Here is a 25,945-nt window from a genome sequence, read left to right on the forward strand (position 1 = left end):
TCAAAGGAAAAAACCTCGGTGCCCACACATAAATACACGGGTTAACGAGGAGATTTTGTCGATTGACCGAGTTCCAAATCAGAAGGGTGCGATCAAGCATTGATGTCCTCCAGCTAGCTTACGATTTGCTTCCATTGAAATGTCCTCCATCCCCTTGCAAAAACAAAACAAAAAATGGTCTGCATCTCAACCTCTGCTCCTCCTTTAGATTCAGATTCAGTTTATACACTACGTTATAAACCTCGGACATTGTAGTGCAGCGCGTACACATTGGCTAGTTCTCCATTCTTTGTGCGTGTCACCAACATAAGGACAAGTCGTCATCGATCTTGTAAGTATTTGCGTTGTCGTCGTTGATTCTTTCTGCAGAATCGGTCTTTGTGTTCTTTTCTTGATTTATCGCGGTGAGTATATATAGATAGACAGGATGAAATTAACCCCGTTTCTGATGGCGTTATCGGCGGCGATGACGTTCGGGTTCTTCATCGGCCTTACTTTCCCTGTTGCGATCGCACCGAAGGTAGAGAAAGAGAAAGGTTTTGGGTATTGGCTTTTACCAACCATAAGCCGGCGAGATCTCAGATAAGATATATTGATCCATGCAGCTTCAGTGTCGCACACTGCCTTGGCGTGGTAGCGGTGCTGCAAACTCCGGATTCAGTGACAACAGCACCACGCCAAATGCCACTTCAGGGGTACATTACGTGCACTTCTGAACTTTCTGAATGATTCAGTTTCGGCCCCAGCTAGATGGTCATCATTGTAGTATGAATGAAAGTGAAACACTCGATGTTTGCAGATTGTGAAGATTGCAAGAAACCCTCAAGGTGCAGAAAGGCTACCACCAGGGATTGTGGTGTCGGAGTCCGATCTTCACCTGCGTCGGCTCTGGGGGTCCCCAAGCGAGGTCTTGATTTGCCTGGCCCTGAACTCGTTGCATTGCACCTTACATTAATTTGAATAAATACCCAGTCTTTTTTTGTTTCATCTTCCATTTGATTGCTTGAAAAACTTGTTCCGGTGTGCAATGTGTAGGACACGGAGACTCGCAAGTACCTCCTGGCGCTGGCGGTAGGATACACCGAGAGAGTCAATGTCGATGCAACCGTCCACAAGGTAAGAATCAAGAAGTTGTTTCTGAACTTTGATCATAATATAGTGTGACCAGGTATTAGACTTCGGTGTCACATGTAAACTCGATGATCCTATCAAATGACAATTGTATACACTATAGTTCTCCAACAACTTCGACGTTGTGCTGTTCCACTACGACGGTCGCATGACGGAGTGGGACGAGTTCAAGTGGTCAAAGGAGGCTATTCACATTAGTGCCAGGAAGCAAACCAAATGGTGAGAACGGTGACAGAATTGTTTATCTCCAAGACTTTCAACTCCACCAAATATGCCATGACAATCTTCAGATTTTGACCTGGAATGATGAAGGTGGTTCGCCAAGAGGTTCTTGCACCCAAGCATCGTTGCGCCGTACGACTACGTCTTCTTGTGGGACGAGGACCTTGGTGTCGAGAATTTCACCGCAGAAGCGTATGATCCACCAATGCCTATTTTGTTGCTTGCTCTGAATTCTAAACCTCTGAATCTGATCATGGACAAGTTGTGGTTGCAGGTACATCAACATTGTGAAGACGCATGGGTTGGGAATCTCGCAGCCGGGGCTGGACGTGACCAAGGGAAAGAAGCTTTACCATGTCACTGTCAAAAGAGACGCCAGCGAGATGCACAAGTAAGCACATGCAGGATCCATGATGATGCAATTATAGATAAAATTCTTGTAAACAAAATCTGAAGAAGAGATTATATGTACCTATGTGTATAGATAGTTAGATATATTGAACGTATTTAACCTGTGACAAATAATTAATTAACAAGAGAAAATGGGGTTGTTTTGGCATGAACAGGACAGACACAGGGGAGAACTGCTCCACCGTGCACTGGCAACCGTGCAGCGGGTAACCAAATTCTTTTGTCACCTCAATGTCACTTTTTAGTTTGCTATGATCTGGAGGATCTGCTGGAATTGAGATGCAGGTTCGTGGAGGTGATGGCACCGGTTTTCTCCAGGGATGCTTGGAAATGCGTGTGGCATATGATCCAGGTCGGTATTTGTCAGAAATAATCCAGTTATATGTACATTATTTGACATGAAATTGATATCATTGAATTCTTACTCAAAGGCACTAATATTGTAGAAATAACTTATGGTCAAGTTTGAATGTAAGAAGTAAAATTAAAGTACACTGTTTCAAGTTAAGTTTGAGTTTGATTAGTCAATATGAAATTATATTTCTAACCAAAATATAAACACTTGTATTTCTGGACCGAAGGAATAGTTAATGATTAGGTGCTAGTACTTACATGACATTTGTCTGAGCTGAAAAGAAGAAGCTGATTCAATTCCAGAATGACCTGGTCCATGGATGGGGCCTAGACTTCAATTTCTGGAGATGCGTCGATGTAAGTATAGTCTAACATACGAGAAGAACTGTATACGTTTTACTGAACAACGTAAGAAACTGTGCATACTTGACAACTTCTCCATTTCCCCTCTCTTTTGAATCGGCAGTTTCCTGAAGAGCAGATTGGCATCGTAGATGCTCAATTTGTGGTCCATCATGGAGTTCCGACGCTCAGAGGACAGGTAACTAATCATCTGGTGCCCTACATGAATAATGCCTTGCGATCATTTAAACAAAAAAACTATTGTAATTCAGTAGTCCAACTCTGTCTATCATAGTATGAGACCGTAGAAACATAAAAATCACATCATCGCAGTATTTTTTTCTACACATGGAACATAAGAAAACGATGGAAACATTACTTCCTGAGCATATAGATTGAATAAAATTATGTGCGATGGAAATATTTTCTCCTAGTGGTGATAATATTTTTTTCCGTTGAATGGAAACAAGTCGATTCAACAAGTTCTATGAGCTATGATCATACTACCGATGTAGTGTACCTCCCTTTTATATATGATCCTTGTGACTTACAAAGTTCTTTTTTCGGTATGTGTTTCTCTTTACAGGGCAAAGAAAAGCAAGGAAGTAATGCTAAGGTAGCAGATATCTTTCTTCTCTACATACCCAAATCATTAACAATCAATAATACTGAATTAACATAACATATTTATATGAGAAGAGTAATTTTGCTAGGCCTAATGAGAATGTTTTGTGTGGCTGTTCTGCCGCCGGCAGGTGAGCATGCGGCAATACAAGGAGATGCAAGACTTTTACTCCAGAATCTCCAACGCTGACAAGGAACTAGCCAACTCTACGACCATATCATCTTCCCCAACCCTAAGCAAGCTTAAGTTAATTACTAATTACATGAGGATACTACATAAACAGATGTAAGTGACTAAAGAAATAAAAAGGTTTTAGCTTTTTCACGAAGAGACTGGGAAGGATGAGATGCTTAACATTAACAGCTTCAGGTCTTAGTGTATATTCGTTATTTGTTTACTTTACAGAACTGTTTTTTCAGTATCGTCTATTTTCCTTTTATTCTGATGTGAGGCTTTAATTTACGACACTCTGTATTGGATTGGTTTGAGTGATTGTCTTAATGATTCTGGTTAATACATAATTTACAATGTTTATATAACTGACAAATTCTACTTAGCTGGTTGTCCAATCATTTGATCAGCTCTAGTTATGTTAATGACCTCTCAATAGTCTTAGCTACTGTGAACAAATCTAATCAACTACAGGGCATAGCCCATTTATAATGATCTGGACTTCAGATAAAAAAGGGCAAATCGGGAAGTAAAGAACTTCAAAAGTACTGAAAGATAGATCTTCACCTCTGTATCCCGCATAATGTGCGGACTGACAGTTCAAACACTTGGTCCAGACAGAAATGTCCATGTTTCTTATGGTAGTCACCGTTGCCATATCATCCGCTCACTTCTAGAAACAAGTAAGAATTCAGGAGCACAACATCGGTACTTCAGTGCCACTTGAGCCTATATTTTTCCTCAATCCCGTCTGCCACATCAACCTCCTCAGTATATAGATTGAAACAAATTATGTGCGATGGAAATATTTTCTCCTAGTGGTGATAATTATATATTTTGTTCGTTTAATGGAAACAAGTTGATTCAACAAGTTCTATGAGCTATAATCACAGTAGGGATGTAGTGTACCTCCCTTCTATATATGATCCTGTGACTTGAAAGTCTTTTTCCGGTATCTGTTTCTCTCTTCAGGGCAAAGAAAAGCAAGGAAACAGTGCGAAGGTAGCAGATATCTTTCTTCTCTCCATACCGAAATCATTAACAACCAATAATACTGAACTAACATACTGTAACATATTTATACGAGAAGAGTAATTTTGCTAGGCCTAATGAGAATGTTTTGTGTGACTGTTCTGCGGCCTGTAGGTGAGCATGCGCAATACAAGGAGATGCAAGACTTTTACTCCAGAATCTCTAACGCTGACAAGGAACTTGCCAACTCTACGACCACATCATCTTCCCCAACCCTAAGTTATCTAACTTAATTATTAATTCGGAATTGCTAAGTTTCAGCTATCTGAGACATAACTTATGTCTCAATCACGTGCTTCAACGTTGAATTTTATTTCTATTTGAAGATTTATGTTTGTTGTTGTTTGTAGTTTGTTTAGACCTGCATTAAAACACACTGATGTAATTCGACTGAGACATAAGTTAAGTCTCAGTCGACCGAGACTTAAAGACACCCTACATGAGGATACTACATAAACAGATATAATTGGCTAAAGAAATAAAAAGGTCTTGGCTTTTTCACGAAGAGACTGAGGAGGATGAGATGCTTAACATTAACAGATTTAGGTCTTAGTGTATATTCATTATTTGTTTACTTTACTGACTGTTTTTCAGTATCGTCTATTTTCCTTTTATTCTGATGTGAGACTTTGATTTATGACACTCTGTATTGGATTGGTTTGAGTGATTGTCTTAATGATTCTGGTTAATATATAATTTACAATGTTTATATAACTGACAGATTCTACTCAGCTGGTTGCTCATTCCGTTAATCAGCTCTAGCTATGTAAATGGCCTCTCAATAGTCTTAGCTACTGTGAACAAATCTAATCAAATACAGGGTATAGCGCATTTATAATGATCTAGACTTCAGATAAAAAGGGAAAATCGGGAAGTAAACAACTTCAAAAGTACTGCAAGTTACTAGATCTTTACCTCTGTGTCCCCGCATAATTTGCAGACCGACAATCTTTACCTCGGTGTCCCCGCATAGTACTGCAAGTAAACATCATGTGTTTCACAATATCATCCTCTCACTTCATCAAGAGACCACTGGGATTCAGGAGCATAACATGGGCACTTCAGTGCCACTTGAGCCTATATTTTTCCTCAATCACGTATGCGACATCAACCTCCTAGTTTGCTCGACTGCATGCCATCTACCAACCTCTGCATATATGTTGGACATGACCACATATGCTGCACTTAACTGGGGGCTAAGTTCAGCAAGCTCACTTCCTATTCTCTCAAGTACATCGGCCTTGCCATGCATCTTGCAACCATTCATCATACTCCCACACATTGTAACACTATGCTGAACAGGCATCAATTGCATCATCCCTTCAACCACTCCTAAGTGGCATGCGTGGCTCAAGAGATCAATCATACAACCGTAATGTTTGATTGTTGGTCTGATGCCGTAAAGATTCAACATGGTGCTTTCTGCAGTCAGCCACCATCTCTGCATGGTTGCAGGCAGTGAGCACTCCTACGAACACGACATGGTCCGGAACCACGCCACCATGCTCCATCTGTTTGAAGAGCCGCACTGCATCACTGCCACGGCCATGCTTTGCCAAGCCAGTGATCATGATTGTCCATGCCCTCAAATCCTTTCTCTCGAGGCGGGGGGATACCTGGAGTGTTCACTGTGCATTTGGAATACAAATCCATGAGAGAAGTGCAAACTGCGATATGTTGAGAACAGTTAGTCTTCTGATCTTCTCTATGTACGCGTGAACCCCTCGGCCTAAGCTCGTGCTTCCCTTGGAAGTACAAGTGCGCAGTATGCTCAGCCATGCCACCTTATCAGGATCAATCCCGGCAGAATGCATACCTGCAAACTTGTAGTGCCTTATCCTTTGTCCCAATGCGGCTGCAGACCTCAACCATTGCATTCCAGGACACCTCGTTTCTGTGAGGCATTGCATCGAACACCACGAATTCGGCGTCTAGCCACCACACCTTGCGTTCATATGGAGTACCGCCGTGGCGAGAGCAACATCGAGCAATACTGGCTCAGCGCCCCAGCGCCGGAGCGTGTCGTGCACGGTGCACCCACCTCGCGCTATCCATGTCACCACACTGCGCGCACGACGCCGTCACCTGCGCGACCGTGACACTAGTTATCACATCCCGCCAGCTCGCCGCGGCCTCCCTGAACAGCGCGACCGCCTCCCCCTCCTCCCCGGCCGCGGCGTTCCCAGCTATCATCGCCGTCCAGGTTACGACATTGCGGTGGCGCGCGGCGTCGAACACCGCCCACGCGGAGCCGGCATCACCGGAGGCCGCGTAGGCGTGGACGATGGAGGAGGCGACGTAGACGTCGGCGCCGTGGCCGGACGTGGCAAGGGAATTTTTGTCAAAAGAGACCACTGCCCCAATTCATTGACAAAAAGGAACACCTATGATTGAAATTGGCAAAAAGGACCACCTACTGGGTGGCGGCAGGGCCCCCAACCGACACGTGGCGCTTGCCGCCAGGGGCTGTGGCGGCAGGGCCCCGCCGCCGCACCAGGTGGCGGCACGTTAGCCGCCCTAAGTCGCCGTCCGGCCGCCATTTGTCCTGGTGAGCCATGCAGCCCCTGCGTCCAGTGGCAGGACGACGTGGAGGCTGCCTCCACTCCATCCGGCGGCAGGGCCCGCCCTACATGCATCTGCAAGGGACGACGCGCATGGCATTCCCGGCCGATAAACAGCGCTGATTCCCAGGCCGACAAAGTGCGCTGATTTTTAGGTGGCTGCACTGATTACGATGATTCCCGGATATGAAACTTTGCAATTCTTTTGTCAGTGGATGCATGATGTCTACGGGTGCTTCTATTCTTGTAGACAGTGTTGGGCTTCCAAGAGCAGAGGTTTGTAGAACAGCAGCAAGTTTCCCTTAAGTGGATCACCCAAGGTTTATCGAACTCAGGGAGGAAGAGGTCAAAGATATCCCTCTCATGCAACCCTGCAACCACAAAGCAAGAAGTCTCTTGTGTCCCCAACACAACTAATAGGTGCACTAGTTCGGCGAAGAGATAGTGAAATACAAGTGGTATTAATGAATATGAACAGTAGTAACGGCGCCAGAAAAGTGCTTGCTGGCGTACAGTTGATGGTAGTAATATTGCAGGAAGTAAAGATGCAGTAAAACAAGTAAACAAACAAGCGATAGCAGATATTTAGGAACAAGGCCTAGGGATCATACTTTCACTAGTGGACACTCTCAACATTGATCACATAACAGAATAAATAGATAGATGCTAGACTCTACACCCTCTTGTTGGATGATGAACACCACTAACCGTGTAGGATTACACGAACCCTCAATGCCGGAGTTAACAAGCTCCACAATATTCAATGTTCATATTTAAATAACCTTAGAGTGCATGACAGATCAACATAACCAAACCAAGTACTAACATAGCATGCACACTCGTCACCTTCACACTACGAAAGGAGGAATAGATCACATCAATACCATCATAGCAATAGTTAACTTCATAATCTACAAGAGATCACAATCATAGCCCACACCAAGTACTACACGATGCACACACTCGTCACCATTACACCGTGCAGGAGGAATAAACTACTTTAATAACATCACTAGAGTAGCACACAGATAAATTGTGATACAAAACACATTGCAATCATAAAGAGATATAAATAAGCACTTCAATATGCCATTCATAACAGTGAATAAGTATTCTGTGAAATATAGCCTAAGAGACCCACACGGTGCACACACTCGTCACCTTTACACACGTGGGACAAGGAGTCTCCGGAGATCACATAAGTAAAATCCACTTGACTAGCACAATGACATCTAGATTACAAGCATCATCATATGAATCTCAATCATGTAAGGCAGCTCATGAGATTATTGTATTGAAGCACATAGGAGAGAGATTAACCACATAGCTACCGGTACGGCCCCGAGCCTTGATGGAGAACTACTCCCTCCTCATGGGAGACAGCAGCGTTGATGGAGATGGCGGTGGTGTCGATGGAGGAGCCTTCCGGGGCACTTCCCCGTCCCGGCGGCGTGCCGGAACAGAGACTCCTGTCCCCCAGATCTTGGCTTCGCGATGGCGGCGGCTCTGGAAGGTTTCTCGTACCGTGGCTTTCTCGTATCGAGGTTTTAGGTCAGGGACCTTTTTATAGGCGAAGAGGCGGAGTCGGAGAGGCGACGAGGCGGTGACACACTAGGGGGGCCCCCCTAGGCCGCGCCGCCCTCGTCATCCGGGGGCCCGGTGGCCCCCTCCGGCGACTCTCGGGTGTTCTGGAAGCTTCGTGGAAAAATAGGATGCTTGGACCTTGATTTCGTCCGATTCCGAGAATATTTCCTTACTAGGATTTCCGGAACCAAAAACAGCAGAAAACAAGAACTGCCCTTCGGCATCTCGTCAATAGGTTAGTTCCGGAAAACGCATAAATATGACATAAAGTATGTATAAAACATGTAGATATCATCAATAATGTGGCATGGAACATAAGAAATTATCGATACGTCGGAGACGTATCAGCATCCCCAAGCTTAGTTCCTGCTCGTCCCGAGCAGGTAAACGATAACACGGATAATTTCTGGAGTGACATGCCATCATAACCTTGATCATACTATTGTAAACATATGTAATGAATGTAGCGATCAAAACAATGGTAATGACATGAGTAAACAAATGGATCATAAAGCAAAGACTTTTCATGAATAGTACTTTCAAGACAAGCATCAATAAGTCTTGCATAAGAGTTAACTCATAAAGCAATAAATTCATAGTAAAAGGCATTGAAGCAACACAATGGAAGATTAAGTTTCAGCGGTTGCTTTCAACTTGTAACATGTATATCTCATGGATATTTGTCAACATAGAGTAATATAACAAGTGCAATATGCAAGTATGTAGGAATCAATGTATAGTTCACACAAGTGTTTGCTTCTTGAGGTGGAGAGAAATAGGTGAACTGACTCAACATAAAAGTAAAAGAATGGCCCTTCGCAGAGGGAAGCATTGATTGCTATATTTGTGCTAGAGCTTTGGTTTTGAAAACAAGAAACAATTTTGTCAACGGTAGTAATAAAGCATATGTATCATGTCAATTATATCTTACAAGTTGCAAGCCTCATGCATAGTATACTAATAGTGCCCGCACCTTGTCCTAATTAGCTCGGATTACCGAGATTATCATCGCAATACACATGTTTTAACCAAGTGTCACAAAGGGGTACCTCTATGCCACATGTACAAAGGTCTAAGGAGAAAGTTCGCATTGGATTTCTCGCTTTTGATTATTCTCAACTTAGACATCCATACCGGGACAACATAGACAACAGATAATGGACTCATCTTTAATGCATAAGCATGTAGCAATAATTAATGTTCTCATATGAGATTGAGGATATATGTCCAAAACTGAAACTTCCACCATGATTCATGACTTTAGTTAGCGGCCCAATGTTCTTCTCTAACAATATGCATGCTCTAACCAATAAAGTGGTAGATCTCCCTTACTTCAGACAAGACGGACATGCATAGCAACTCACATGATATTCAACAAAGAGTAGTTGATGGTGTCCCCAGAAGCATGGTTATCGCACAACAAGCAACTTAATAAGAGATAAAGTGCATAAGTACATATTCAATACCACAATAATTTTTAAGCTATTTGTCCCATGAGCTATATATTGCAAAGGTAAAGAATGGAAATTTTAAAGGTAGCACTCAAGCAATTTACTTTGGAATGGCGGGGAAATACCATGTAGTAGGTAGGTATGGTGGACACAAATGGCATAGTGGTTGGCTCAAGGATTTTGGATGCATGAGAAGTATTCCCTCTCGATACAAGGTTTAGGCTAGCAAGGTTTATTTGAAACAAACACAAGGATGAACCGGTGCAGCAAAACTCACAAAAAAGACATATTATAAACATTATAAGACTCTACACCGTCTTCCTTATTGTTCAAAACTCAATACTAGAAATTATCTAGACTTTAGAGAGACCAAATATGCAAACCAAATTTAGCAAGCTCTAGGTGTTTCTTCATTGATAGGTGCAAAGTATATGATGCAAGAGCTTAAACATGAGCACAAAAATTGCCAAGTATCAAATTATTCAAGACATTTTAGAATTACTACATGTAGCATTTCCCGATTCCAACCATATAACAATTTAACGAAGAAGATTCAACCTTCGCCATGAATACTATGAGTAAAGCCTAAGGACATATTTGTCCATATGCAACAGCGGAGCGTGTCTCTCTCCCACACAATGAATGCTAGGATCCATTTTATTCAAACAAAACAAAAACAAAAACAAACCGACGCTCCAAGCAAAGTACATAAGATGTGATGGAATAAAAATATAGTTTCGGGGGAGGAACTCGATAATGTTATCGATGAAGAAGGGGATGCCTTGGGCATCCCCAAGCTTAGACGCTTGAGTCTTCTTAGAATATGCAGGGGTGAACCACCGGGGCATCCACAAGCTTAGAGCTTTCACTCTCCTTGATCATATTGCATCATTCTCCTCTCTTGATCCTTGAAAACTTCCTCCACACCAAACTCGAAACAACTCATTAGAGGGTTAGTGCACAATAAAAATTAACATGTTCAGAGGTGACATAATCATTCTTAACACTTCTGGACATTGCATAAAGCTACTGGACATTAATGGATCAAAGAAATTCATCCAACATAGCAAAAGAGGCAATGCGAAATAAAAAGCAGAATCTGTCAAAACAGAACAGTCCGTAAAGATGGATTTTATCGAGGCACCAGACTTGATCAAATGAAAATGCCCAAATTGAATGAAAGTTGCGTACATATCTGAGGATCACGCACGTAAATTGGCATATTTTTATGAGCTACCTACAGAGAGGCAGGTCGAAATTCGTGACAGACAAAGAAATGCATTCTTGCGCAGCAATCCAAATCTAGTATGAACCTTACTATCAAAGACTTTACTTGGCACAACAATGCAACAAAATTAAGATAAGGAGAGGTTGCTACAGTAGTAACAACTTCCAAGACACAAATATAAAATAGAGGTACTGTAGCAAAATAAACACATGGGTTATCTCCCAAGAAGTTCTTTCTTTGTAGCCATTAAGATGGGCTCAGCAGTTTTAATTATGCACTCTCAAGAAATAGTAGTTGAAGCAAAAGAGAGCATCAAGAGGCAAATTCAAAACAAATTTAAGTCTAACATGCTTCCTATGCATAGGAGTTTTGTAAATAAACAAGTTCATGAAGAAAAAAGTAACAAGCATAGAAAGATAGAACAAGTGTAGCTTCAAAAATTTCAGCACATAGAGAGGTGTTTTAGTAACATGAAAATTTCTACAACCATATTTTCCTCTCTCATAATAACTTTCAGTAGCAACATGAGCAAACTCAACAATATAACTATCACATAAAGAATTCTTATCATGAGTCTCATGCATAAAATTATTACTCTCCACATAGGCATAATCAATTTTATTAGTGTTAGTGGGAGCAAATTCAACAAAGTAGCTATCATTATTATTCTCATCATCAAATATAGGAGGCATATTGTAATCATAATCAAATTTATCCTCCATAACAGGCGGTACTAAAAGACTACTATCATTATAATCATCATAAATAGGAGGCAAAGTATCATCAAAGAAAATTTTCTCCTCAATGCTTAGGGGACTAAAACGATCATGCTCATCAAAGCCAGCTTCCCCAAGCTTAGAATTTTCCATATCATTAGCAACAATGGTGTTCAAGGCGTTCATACTAATATTACTACCAGCATGCAAATAAGATTTTATAGGTTTTTTAATTTTCGCATCAAACAATCCATGTTTTAAATCAGGAAATAGAATAAGAAGCTCATTGTTGTCCATTATGCCTAACTAGTGTATACAAGAAACAAAAAGATGCAATTGCAGGATCTAAAGGAAATAGCTTCGAGCACACACACAACGGCAACGAGAAAAGTACTTTACCCGGGACCGGAGTATGAGAGCCTTTTACCTTTCCTCCCCGACAACGGCGCCGAGAAAATAGCTTGATGTCTACGGGTGCTTCTATTCTTGTAGACAGTGTTGGGCCTCCAAGAGCAGAGGTTTGTAGAACGGCAGCAAGTTTCCCTTAAGTGGATCACCCAAGGTTTATCGAACTCGGGGAGGAAGAGGTCAAAGATATCCCTCTCATGCAACCACCGCAACCACAAAGCAAGAAGTCTCTTGTGTCCCCAACACACCTAATAGGTGCACTAGTTCGGCGAAGAGATAGTGAAATACAAGTGGTATGAATGAATATGAGCAGTAGTAACGGCGCCGAGAAAAGTGCTTGCTGGCGTACGGTTGATGGTAGTAATATTGCGGGAAGTAAAGATGCGAGTAAAACGAGTAAACAAACAGCGATAGCGATATTTAGGAACAAGGCCTAGGGATCATACTTTCACTAGTGGACACTCTCAACATTGATCACATAACAGAATAAATAGATAGATGCTAGACTCTACACCCTCTTGTTGGATGATGAACACCACTAACTGTGTAGGATTACACGAACCCTCAATACCGGAGTTAACAAGCTCCACAATATTCAATGTTCATATTTAAATAACCTTAGAGTGCATGACAGATCAACATAACCAAACCAAGTACTAACATAGCATGCACACTGTCACCTTCACACTACGAAAGGAGGAATAGATCACATCAATACCATCATAGCAATAGTTAACTTCATAATCTCCAAGAGATCACAATCATAGCCCACACCAAGTACTACACGATGCACACACTGTCACCATTACACCGTGCAGGAGGAATAAACTACTTTAATAACATCACTAGAGTAGCACACAAATAAATTGTGATACAAAACTTATTGCAATCATAAAGAGATATAAATAAGCACTTCACTATGCCATTCATAACAGTGAATAAGTATTCTGTGAAATATAGCCTAAGAGACCCACACGGTGCACACACTGTCACCTTTACACACGTGGGACAAGGAGTCTCCGGAGATCACATAAGTAAAATCCACTTGACTAGCACAATGACATCTAGATTACAAGCATCATCATATGAATCTCAATCATGTAAGGCAGCTCATGAGATTATTGTATTGAAGCACATAGGAGAGAGATTAACCACATAGCTACCGGTACAGCCCCGAGCCTCGATGGAGAACTACTCCCTCCTCATGGGAGACAGCAGCGTTGATGGAGATGGCGGTGGTGTCGATGGAGGAGCCTTCCGGGGGCACTTCCCCGTCCCGGCGGCGTGCCGGAACAGAGACTCCTTTCCCCCAGATCTTGGCTTCACGATGGCGGCGGCTCTGGAAGGTTTCTCGTACCGTGGCTTTTTCGTATCGAGGTTTTAGGTCAGGGACCTTTTTATAGGCAAAGAGGCGGAGTCGGAGAGGCGACGAGGCGGTGACACACTAGGGGGGCGCGCCCCCCCATAGGCCGCGCCGCCCTGTCATCTGGGGGCCCAGTGGCCCCCCTCTGGCGACTCTCGGGTATTCTGGAAGCTTCGTGGAAAAATAGGATGCTGGGCCTTGATTTCGTCCGATTCCGAGAATATTTCCTTACTAGGATTTCTGGAACCAAAAATAGCAGAAAACAGGAACTGGTCCTTCGGCATCTCGTCAATAGGTTAGTTCCGGAAAACGCATAAATATGACATAAAGTATGTATAAAACATGTAGATATCATCAATAATGTGGCATGGAACATAAGAAATTATCGATACGTCGGAGACGTATCAATGCACTGTAGTGTACAGAAATTAGACTGGGATTTATAGACATATACAGCTGAATGACCACCAAAAGTGATGAATTTGCATGCTATCCTGCTCGCCCGACCACACTGCATGCTGTAACAGTCAATTAATGGCGTTGGTTTCGATGATGTACTGTGAAAGATGCTTGATTCTCGTCCGTAAAATATTGCAGCGTGTCAGACCGTTTTTTATAAGCTCACATTCTCAGCTCTGCGCGGTATGACTCACTCACTCACTCACTCTGCGCGGTATCACTCCCTCACTCTGTCATGCTTTGCCTGATTATCAGCTCACTCTCTCACGCTCTAGGCTCTCGATCTGAACTCACTGAGCTTCGCATTTAGTGTAGGGTGCAAGAGCTAATTTAGCAGAGAAGACAAATCAAGGTATGTGTATCATGCATGTTGTAATTTTCTCATTAATATTTGTTGTAATTAGCTTTAGAATGTCATTAGCGCGTGTAGTATGGCATGGCTATAATTATTATAGAGTAGTTTATTTGAACATGCAAGAATCTTGTAGCATCGTGTAGCTAGAGAGAATGTGATTAGGACATATCTTGACTGTGATTACGACATATTAGGACATGCAACATGTCCTAATTAGGAAATATTAGACATATTAGGACATGCAACATGTCCTAATTAGGAAATATTAGGACATGCAACATGATTACGACATATTAGCTAATTGAATGTGCCGTTTAGTCCGCTCTGTTTTATGTATGCAACATGCGAACTATATAGACTATGATTTTATGTGCGTAGAAATATATCTCGTATGAATGATGAACTTCTAATTAGATTAAGGAATGGTGCATATACGGACTATGTACAGTAAGTTGAGGTACTACGTGCAGCCTCATCATCCATCCTCTTCTGATTCACCTCACGATTTCGAGCTTGCTCCGCCCTTAATTTTTGTATCTGTCTCTCTCTCTGCTTTATCATTAGCAACAACCTTTTCCCAACGCTCCTCCTCATGGAACCTTGCCCATGCACGCCGTTGTTTCTCCTACACCTTGCGGCGTGCCCACTCCGGCTGCTCCTGGTCTATCCAGTGAAACCACATGCAAAGGGGCGGGGGAGACTGCAACACAAATAGTACGGTTAAACAACGAAAATTAATGACATACAAATAATTTGTTTTAATCATTCTGTTACAGCATACCGCAGGCCTCGAGGACGATGAACTTGTTTGTCTGGGTGGATCATGATCATAGCTCGCGCACATGAAATATTTCATGCCAAACTTATCTGAAAAATCAACCACCTCCTTCACCTTCGCAAGGCGGCCGCACCAACACCTCTCTGCTCTCACCCCCGGTGGCAAGCTTGCATTCTTCCCCTTCACCGGCCTAAAATCCTGGTCCGAGCAAGGCACACTCATACTCACTCCAATATTTTGCGCACGAAACAGAGATGCGGAGAAGGCAAACTCGATCCTGCTGCTTCGATTTCTATGCGGGGAAGCCGACTTATATAGCCTTCAATTAGTGTGAGCAGTACCAAAAAATTAGTGCACAGTTATTGGTATCGGCTATCGGTGCTCTAATTGCTGTATCAGCACAGAATTCCTACGCATATAGGCCGCTTTCGGTGATCAATTTCCTGTATTGAGCGGGAATCTCCGACATCTTTACGTCTCGTCGTCGCTTCAAAATCAGTGCATCAGGTTTTTGAAATCAGTGCACCAGGGTTGGTCGGCAGGCCGGATTCCCGCTCGAGGCCTGCCTCCAAAGTCGTCGCTGCATCCTGCACCTGCGGGCCCTGCCGCCGGATGGAGTGGAGGCAGCCTCCACATCGTCCTGCCGCCGGACGCAGGGGCGGCATGGCCCACTGATACGTCTCCGACGTATCGATAATTTCTTATGTTCCATGCTACATTATTGATGATATCTACATGTTTTATACACATTATATGTTGTATTTATGCATTTTCCGGCACTAACATATTAACAAGATGCCGAAGAGCCAATTGCTGTTTTCTGCTGTTTTTGGTTTCAGAAATCCTAGTAACGAAATATTCTCGGAATTGGACGAAATCAACGCCCAGGGTCCTATTTTGCCACGAAGCTTCCAGAAGACCGAAGGAGAGTCGAAGTGGGGCCACGAGGTGGCCAGACACCAGGGCGGCGCGGCCCTGGCCCTGGCCGCACCGACCTATGGTGTGGGCCCCTCGTGCCGCCTCTTTACCTGCCCTTCCGCCTACAAATAGCCTCCGTCGCGAAACCCCCAGTACCGAGAGCCACGATACGGAAAACCTTACTGAGACACCGCCGCTGCCAATCCCATCTCGGGGGATTCCGGAGATCTCCTCCGGCACCTCGCCGGAGAGGGGATTCATCTCCCGGAGGACTCTTCACCGCCATGGTCGCCTCCGGAGTGATGAGTGAGTAGTTCACCCCTGGACTATGGGTCCATAGCGAGTAGATATATGGTTGTCTTCTCCTCATTGTGCTTCATTGTTGGATCTTGTGAGCTGCCTAACATGATCAGGATCATCTATCTGTAATACTATATGTTGTGTTTGTCGGGATCCGATGGATAGAGAATACTATGTTATGTTAATTATCAAGTTATTACCTATGTGTTGTTTATGATCTTGCATGCTCTCCGTTATTAGTAGAGGCTCTATCCAAGTTTTTGCTCTTAACTCCAAGAGGGAGTATTTATGCTCGATAGTGGGTTCATGCCTCCATTAAATGCGGGACGGTGACGGAAAGTTCTAAGGTTGTGGATGTGCTTGTTGCCACTAGGGATAAAACATTGATGATATGTCTAAGGATGTAGTTATTGATTACATTACGCACCATACTTAATGCAATTGTCTGTTGTTTTGCAACTTAATATTGGAAGGGGTTCGGATGATAACTTCGAAGGTGGACTTTTTAGGCATAGATGCATGTCTGGATAGCGGTCTATGTACTTTGTCGTAATGCCCAATTAAATATCACTATATTTATCATATCATGTATGTGCATTGTTATGCCCTCTCTATTTGTCAATTGCCCGACTGTAATTTGTTCACCCAACATGCTTTATCTTATGGGAGAGACACCTCTAGTGAACTGTGGACCCCGGTCCTATTCTTTACACCGCATACAATCTACTGCAATACTTGTTTTACTGTTTTCTGCAAACAATCATCTTCCACACAATACGGTTAATCCTTTGTTACAGCAAGCCGGTGAGATTGACAACCTCACTCGTTTCGTTGGGGCAAAGTACTTTGGTTGTGTTGTGCAGGTTCCACGTTGGCGCCGGAATCCCTGGTGTTGCGCCGCATTACATTCCGCCACCATCAACCTTCAACGTGCTTCTTGACTCCTCCTGGTTCGATAAACATTGGTTTCTTTCTGAGGGAAAACTTGCTGCTGTGCGCATCATACCTTCCTCTTGGGGTTCCCAACGAACGTGTGAGTTACACGCCATCAAGCTCTTTTTCCGGCGCCGTTGTCGGGGAGATCAAGACACGCTGCAAGGGAGTCTCCACTTCCCAATCTCTTTACTTTGTTTTTGTCTTGCTTTATTTTATTTTACTACTTTGTTTGCTGCATTATATCAAAACACAAAAAAATTAGTTTCTAGCTTTACTTTATTTACTGTCTTGCACTCTATATCAAAAACCCAAAAAAATTTAGTTACTTGCATTTACTTTATCTAGTTTTCTTTATTTACTACTGTTAAAATGGCCACCCCTGAAAATACTAAGTTGTGTGACTTCACAACCACAAATAATAATGATTTCCTATGCACACCTATTGCTCCACCTGCTACTACAGCAGAATTTTTTGAAATTAAACCTGCTTTACTGAATCTTGTTATGCGAGAGCAATTTTCTGGTGTTAATTCTGATGATGCTGCTGCCCATCTTAATAATTTTGTTGAACTATGTGAAATGCAAAAGTATAAGGATGTAGATGGTGATATTATTAAATTAAAATTGTTTCCTTTCTCATTAAGAGGAAGAGCTAAAGATTGGTTGCTATCTTTGCCTAAGAATAGCATTGATTCATGGACTAAATGTAAGGATGCTTTTATTGGTAGATATTATCCCCCTGCTAAAATTATATCTTTGAGAAGTAGCATAATGAATTTTAAACAATTGGATAATGAACAAGTTGCTCAAGATTGGGAAAGAATGAAATCTTTGGTTAAAAATTGCCCAACCCATGGACTGACTACTTGGATGATCATCCAAACCTTCTATGCAGGACTGAACTTTTCTTCGCGGAACCTATTGGATTCAGCTGCTGGAGGTACCTTTATGTCCATCACTCTTGGTGAAGCAACAAGGCTCCTTGATAATATGATGATTAATTACTCTGAATGGCACACGGAAAGAGCTCCACAAGGTAAGAAGGTAAATTCTGTTGAAGAATCCTCTTCCTTGAATGATAAGATTGATATTATTATGTCTATGCTTGTGAATGATAGGACTAATGTTGATCCTAATAATGTTCCATTAGCTTCATTGGTTGCCCAAGAAGAACATGTTGATGTAAACTTCATTAAAAATAATAATTTCAACAACAATGCTTATCGGAACAATTCTAGTAATAACTATAGGCCATATCCTTATAATAATGGTAACAGTTATGCTAATTCTTATGGGAATTCTTACAACAATAATAGGAATACACCCCCTGGACTTGAAGCTATGCTTAAAGAATTTATTAGTACACAAACTGCCTTTAACAAATCTGTTGAGGAAAAACTCAATAAAATTGATATTCTCGCTTCTAAGGTTGATAGTCTTGCCTCTGATCTTGATCTTTTGAAATCGAAAGTTATGCCTAATAGGGATATTTAAAATAAAATTGTTACTACAGCAAATGCCATCCAAGTTAGAATTAATGAGAATATAAGATTAATGGCTGAACTGCGTGCTAGGTGGGATAGAGAAGAAAATGAAAAACTAGCTAAAGAGAAAAATGTAGCTAAAGTTTGGACTATTACCACCACTAGCAATGCTAATGATTCACTTGTTGCTGCACCTCCTACTATTAATGGTACAATAATTGGTGTTGGCAATGTTTCTACTCCTAGTGCAAAGCGTGCAAAATTACCTGAAACTGCTAAAACTGCTGAAACTGCTTGTGATAAAAGTGCTGAAATTTTTTCCAACCTTGGGGATGATAATCCCATTGCTTTAGATTGTAATGATTTAGATTTTGATGATTGCCACATCTCTGAAGTTATAAAGTTCTTACAAAAACTTGCTAAGAGTCCCAATGCTAGCGCTGTAAATTTGGCTTTCACAAAACATATTACAAATGCTCTCATAAAAGCTAGAGAAGAGAAACTAAAACTTGAAACTTCTATTCCTAGAAAGCTAGAGGATGGTTGGGAGCCCATCATTAAAATGAGGGTCAAAGATTTTGATTGTAATGCTTTATGTGATCTTGGTGCAAGTATTTCTGTTATGCCTAAGAAAGTCTATGATATGCTTGACTTGCCATCATTGAAAAATTGTTATTTGGATGTTAATCTCGCTGATAATGCTAAAAAGAAACCTTTGGGGAAAGTTGATGATGTTCATATTATGGTTAACAATAACCTTGTCTCCGTTGATTTTGTTGTCTTGGATATTGAATGCAATGCATCTTGCCCCATTATATTGGGAAGACCTTTTCTTCGAACCGTTGGTGCTACTATTGATATGAAGGAAGGTAATATCAAATATCAATTTCCTCTCAAGAAAGGTATGGAACACTTTCCTAGAAAAAGAATGAAGTTACCTTTTGATTCTATTATTAGAACAAATTATGATGTTGATGCTTCGTCTCTTGATGTTACTTGATATACACTTTCGCGCCTAGGCTGAAAGGCGTTAAAGAAAAGCGCTTATGGGAGACAACCCATGTTTTTACTACAGTATTTTTGTTTTGAATTTGAGTCTTGGAAGTTGTTTAATACTGTAGCAACATCTCCTTATCTTAGTTTTATGTTTTGTTGTGCCAAGTAAAGTCTTTGATAGTAAGGTTCATACTAGATTTGGATTACTGCGCAGAAACAGATTTCTTTGCTGTCACGAATCTGGGCCTAATTCTCTGTAGGTATCTCAGAAAATTATGCCAATTTACGTGAGTGATCCTCAGATATGTACGCAACTTTCATTAAATTTGGGCATTTTCATTTGAGCAAGTCTGGTGCCTCAATAAAATCCATCTTTACGAACTGTTCTGTTTTGACAGATTCTGCCTTTTATTTCGCATTGCCTCTTTTACTATGTTGGATGAATTTCTTTGATCCATTAATGTCCAGTAGCTTAATGCAATGTCCAGAAGTGTTAAGAATGATTGTGTCACCTCTGAACATGTTAATTTTTATTGTCCACTAACCCTCTAATGAGTTGTTTCGAGTTTGGTGTGGAGGAAGTTTTCAAGGATCAAGAGAGGAGTATGATGCAATATGATCAAGGAGAGTGAAAGCTCTAAGCTTGGGGATGCCCCGGTGGTTCACCCCTGCATATTCTAAGAAGACTCAAGCGTCTAAGCTTGGGGATGCCCAAGGCATCCTCTTCTTCATCGACAACATTATCAGGTTCCTCCCCTGAAACTATATTTTTATTCCGTCACATCTTATGTACTTTGCTTGGAGCGTCTGTTTGTTTTTGTTTTTGTTTTTATTTGAATAAAATGGATCCTAGCATTCATTGTGTGGGAGAGAGACACGCTCCGCTGTTGCATATGGACAAATATGTCCTTTGGCTTTACTCATAGTATTCATGGCGAAGGTTGAATCTTCTTCGTTAAATTGTTATATGATTGGAATCGGGAAATGCTACATGTAGTAATTCTAAAATGTCTTGAATAATTTGATACTTGGCAATTGTTGTGCTCATGTTTAAGCTCTCGCATCATATACTTTGCACCCATTAATGAAGAAACACATAGAGCTTGCTAATTTGGTTTGCATATTTGGTCTCTCTAAAGTCTACATAATATCTAGTATTGAGTTTTGAACAACAAGGAAGACGGTGTAGAGTCTTATAATATTTATAATATGTCTTTTATGTGAGTTTTGCTGCACCGTTCATCCTTGTGTTTGTTTCAAATAAACCTTGCTAGCCTAAACCTTGTATCGAGAGAGAATACTTCTCATGCATCCAAAATCCTTGAGCCAACCACTATGCCATTTGTGTCCATCATACCTACCTACTACATGGTATTTCTCCGTCATTCCAAAGTAAATTGCTTGAGTGCTACCTTTAAAATTCCATCATTCGCCTTTACAATATATAGCTCATGGGACAAAATAGCTTAAAAACTATTGTGGTATTGAATATATACTTATGCACTTTATCTCTTATTAAGTTGCTTGTTGTGCGATAACCATGTTTCTGGGTACGCCATCAACTACTCTTTGTTGAATATCATGTGAGTTGCTATGCATGTCCGTCTTGTCTGAAGCAAGAGAGATCTACCACTTTTGGTTGGAGCATGCATATTGTTAGAGAAGAACATTGGGCCGCTAACTAAAGCCATGAATCATGGTGGAAGTTTCAGTTTTGGACATATATCCTCAATCTCATATGAGAATACTAATTGTTGCCACATGCTTATGCATTAAAGAGGAGTCCATTATCTCGTTGTCCATGTTGTCCCGGTATGGATGTCTAAGTTGAGAATAATCAAAAGCGAGAAATCCAAAATGCGAGCTTTCTCCTTAGACCTTTGTACAGGCGGCATGGAGGTACCCCATTGTGACACTTGGTTAAAACATGTGTATTGTGATGATCCGGTAGTCCAAGCTAATTAGGACGAGGTGCGGGCACTATTAGTATACTATGCATGAGGCTTGCAACTTGTAAGATATAATTTACATAACTCATATGCTTTATTACTACCGTTGACAAAATTGTTTCATGTTTTCAAAATAAAAGCTCTAGCACAAATATAGCAATCGATGCTTTCCTCTTTGAAGGACCATTCTTTTTTACTTTTATGTTGAGTCGGTTCACCTATTTCTCTCCACCTCAAGAAGCAAACACTTGTGTGAATTGTGCATTGATTCCTACATACTTGCATATTGCACTTGTTATATTACTCTATGTTGACAATTATCCATGAGATATACATGTTACAAGTTGAAAGCAACCGCTGAAACTTAATCTTCCTTTGTGTTGCTTCAATACCTTTACTTTGATTTATTGCTTGTCTTGAAGTACTATTCATGAAAAGTCTTTGCTTTATGATTCAGTTGTTTACTCATGTCATTACCATTGTTTTGATCGCTGCATTCATTACATATGTTTACAATAGTATGATCAAGGTTATGATGGCATGTCACTTCGGAAATTATGTTTGTTATCGTTTACTGCTCGGGACGAGCAGAACTAAGCTTGGGGATGCTGATACGTCTCCGACGTATCGATAATTTCTTATGTTCCATGCTACATTATTGATGATATCTACATGTTTTATACACATTATATGTCGTATTTATGCATTTTCCGGCACTAACATATTAACAAGATGCCGAAGAGCCGATTCTTGTTTTCTGCTGTTTTTGGTTTCAGAAATCCTAGTAACGAAATATTCTCGGAATTGGACGAAATCAACGCCTAGGGTCCTATTTTGCCACGAAGCTTCCAGAAGACCGAAGGAGAGTCGAAGTGGGGCCACGAGGTGGCCAGACACCAGGGCGGCGCGGCCTAGGCCCTGGCCGCGCCGACCTATGGTGTGGGCCCCTCGTGCCGCCTCTTTACCTGCCCTTCCGCCTACAAATAGCCTCCGTCGCGAAACTCCCGACACCGAGAGCCACGATACGGAAAACCTTACCGAGACGCCGCCGCCGCCAATCCCATCTCGGGGGATTTCGGAGATCTCCTCCGGCACCCCGCCGGAGAGGGGATTCATCTCCCGGAGGACTCTTCACCGCCATGGTCGCCTCCGGAGTGATGAGTGAGTAGTTCACCCCTGGACTATGGGTCCATAGCAATAGCTAGATGGTTGTCTTCTCCTCATTGTGCTTCATTGTTGGATCTTGTGAGCTGCCTAACATGATCAGGATCATCTATCTGTAATACTATATGTTATGTTTGTCGGGATCCGATGGATAGAGAATACTATGTTATGTTAATTATCAAGTTATTACCTATGTGTTGTTTATGATCTTGCATGCTCTCCGTTATTAGTAGAGGCTCTTTCCAAGTTTTTTCTCTTAACTCCAAGAGGGAGTATTTATGCTCGATAGTGGGTTCATGCCTCCATTAAATCTGGGACAGTGATGATAAAGTTCTAAGGTTGTGGATGTGCTTGTTGCCACTAGGGATAAAACATTGATGCTATGTCTAAGGATGTAGTTATTGATTACATTACGCACCATACTTAATGCAATTGTCCGTTGTTTTGCAACTTAATACCGGAAGGGGTTCGGATGATAACTCGAAGGTGGACTTTTTAGGCATAGATGCATGCTGGATAGCGGTCTACGTACTTTGTCGTAATGCCCAATTAAATCTCACTATATTTATCATATCATGTATGTGCATTGTTATGCCCTCTCTATTTGTCAATTGCCCGACTGTAATTTGTTCACCCAACATGCTTTATCTTATGGGAGAGACACCTCTAGTGAACTGTGGACCCCGGTCCTATTCTTTACACCGCATACAATCTCATCGCAATACTTGTTTTACTTGTTTTCACGCAAACAATCATCTTCCACACAATACGGTTAATCCTTTGTTACGACAAGCCGGTGAGATTGACAACCTCATTGTTTCGTTGGGGCAAAGTACTTTGGTTGTGTTGTGCAGGTTCCACGTTGGCGCCGGAATCCCTGGTGTTGCGCCGCATTACATTCCGCCACCATCAACCTTCAACGTGCTTCTTGACTCCTCCTGGTTCGATAAATCTTGGTTTCTTTCTGAGGGAAAACTTGCTGCTGTGCGCATCATACCTTCCTCTTGGGGTTCCCAACGAATGTGTGAGTTACACGCCATCACCCACCAGCACAAACGGCGGCCGGACGGCGACTTAGGGTGGCTAACGTGCCGCCACCTGGTGCGGCGGCGGGGCCCTGCCACCACAGCCCCTGGCGGCAAGCGCCACGTGTCGGCTGGGGGCCCTGCCGCCACCCAGCAGGTGGTCCTTTTTGCCAATTTCAGTCACAGGTGGTCCTTTTTGTCAATGAACTGGGGCAGGTGGTCTCTTTTAGCAAAATTTCGTGGCAAGGTGCGTGTGGAGGCACCAAAGGGCGGCGCCAGTTCGCGGTGGCGAAGCGTGGGATGCCTGGGCGAGCACCTTGAGGGCGAAGGGGAAGGTGAAGTGGTCCGGCGCGACGCCCGCGAGCAACGTGGCGGGAAAGGCGAGTAGAAGCTCCCGGTGATTGGTGGCGCGGCTATCAGGCTAGAGTAGGGGAATTGGGAAGAACTATAGAGAAATTGCAAGAAAAACTGTAGACTAAAGATAAATTGCAAGATAAATGACATAAATTGAGTAGATAGGTGCAAAACTGGAAGGAAAGTAGACAGGAATTTAGGGTTTTTATTCTCGTGCCACCCATCCGTCCCTCTCTAGACTTTATATTCCAGTTTGGAGCCACGGATTTAGTTTAAAATTTACAACAATTTGCCATTAAGGCTAAGATTGTACTTAGTAGCTTTATTACAAGAGTAACCATAGGATGCTTTCCAGTACTGAAGAGAAGACACTGGTCTGACACTGCTCCTCCCTTGGAGATCATACTTCAAGGATGGAAACTTGGAAACGTAGCCATCATGTAGTGAGCATCTTCCTAGGTGGCTTCGTCTTCCATCATGTTCTCCCAGTGCACCTTCCATTGAGGTACTACGACATCATAGTCCCCGGCTCTGCGTGGAATCTGACGAATCTGTAAGATAGCGATAGGTTGAGTTTTGAGCTTACCATCATGTGTTAGCAAGGGAAGCTTGGCATTAGGCACTGCCCGCGGGCCCAAATGTTTCTTCAGCTGATTTACATGGATGCCTGGGCGAGCACCTTTGAGGGCGAAGGGGAAGGTGAAGTGGTCCGGCGCGACGCCCGCGAGCAACGTGGCGGGAAAGGCGAATAGGAACTCGCGGTGATCGGTGGCGCGGCGGAGTAGGGTGTAGCAAGTGCGCGGTAGGAGGGGGGTGGACCGAGTGGTCGTGGCGTGAGTCGCCATGGGCAACCTGCTCACATTCGTCTAGAACACTGACAAAATAAGAGATGCATTTGTTCCGTGCACCCCTCTCTCTTCTACTTTTTATCGGATTCTTCTCTCTTTTTTACATACTTTATGTGAAGTAGTTCTAAAACTTGAAATTTTCACAGTTTCTAAATCATAAGTTTAATTTGAAAATTGTTTGAATATTTGGGTTTCTAGTGAAGAGCACAAAAACAAGATTAATATTCAATAATTTTGACAATATTTGAAAATAAATTTTGAAACCTAATGAAACTTTAGAAAACTTAATGATATGAGGTGAAATTTTAAAACAATTTATTTCATTGTATTTCAAACTTTGTCCATCATTGTTAGAAAAATAATTGGCAAATTCCTTAGAGTAACCATAAAATTTAGTAATAAATGGGATAAAAAACAGAGAATATGTCTCATTGTGAATCATGATGTTTCATTGTGTTTTGAAAATAAGGTTTTGAATTTTGTTAATTTATAGCTTCTTTAAAAGATATCGACAGAAAAACATATATAGTTATTTTAATATTTATTTTAACACATATAGATAATTTAAATTTGTGCAAGCAAAAAAAAAAGTGTGCACTGAGAGATGAGAGAGAGTGGCACTTATGGGTGATTTGGTGCACATGGACACCAGTGATCTCGTTTTTCAAATAAATCAAAAATCATATTTTTGAGTTTTAAAAAATCCTGAAAAAAATCAACATATAGCTAATAATGTATCCCACAAACGTGTAAAATATCAATTTTAAATATTTTATATTT

The 25,945-nt window shown here is 41.8% G+C and overlaps 1 protein-coding gene and 1 pseudogene across 1 annotated transcript; one reads left to right on the forward strand and one right to left on the reverse strand.

Moving 5' to 3' along the window:
- The first annotated feature begins 466 nt into the window (after positions 1-466).
- Positions 467-3,219, forward strand: LOC124657967. The gene is made up of 12 exons (XM_047196426.1): positions 467-543; positions 638-695; positions 800-907; positions 1,036-1,116; positions 1,235-1,350; positions 1,444-1,545; positions 1,628-1,744; positions 2,050-2,116; positions 2,422-2,475; positions 2,585-2,659; positions 3,047-3,076; positions 3,160-3,219. The coding sequence occupies exons 1-12, from the start codon at positions 467-469 to the stop codon at positions 3,217-3,219; spliced, it is 945 nt and encodes a 314-aa protein (XP_047052382.1).
- A 728-nt stretch (positions 3,220-3,947) lies between these two features.
- On the reverse strand, positions 3,948-25,162 carry LOC124657978 (annotated as a pseudogene).
- Positions 25,163-25,945: the final 783 nt, after the last annotated feature.

The sequence above is a fragment of the Lolium rigidum genome, chromosome 1 (assembly GCF_022539505.1).
Source record: "Lolium rigidum isolate FL_2022 chromosome 1, APGP_CSIRO_Lrig_0.1, whole genome shotgun sequence".
In the NCBI taxonomy this organism is placed as follows: domain Eukaryota; kingdom Viridiplantae; phylum Streptophyta; class Magnoliopsida; order Poales; family Poaceae; genus Lolium; species Lolium rigidum.

Coding starts and splice junctions, on each gene's coding strand:
- LOC124657967 (XM_047196426.1), top strand. CDS start 467: ATGACGTTCGGGTTCTTCATCGGCCTTACTTTCCCTGTTGCGATCGCA. Junction 544..637: donor GAGAAAGAGAAAGGTTTTGG/GTATTGGCTTTT, acceptor TTGGCGTGGTAG/CGGTGCTGCAAACTCCGGAT. Junction 908..1,035: donor TCTGGGGGTCCCCAAGCGAG/GTCTTGATTTGC, acceptor TGCAATGTGTAG/GACACGGAGACTCGCAAGTA.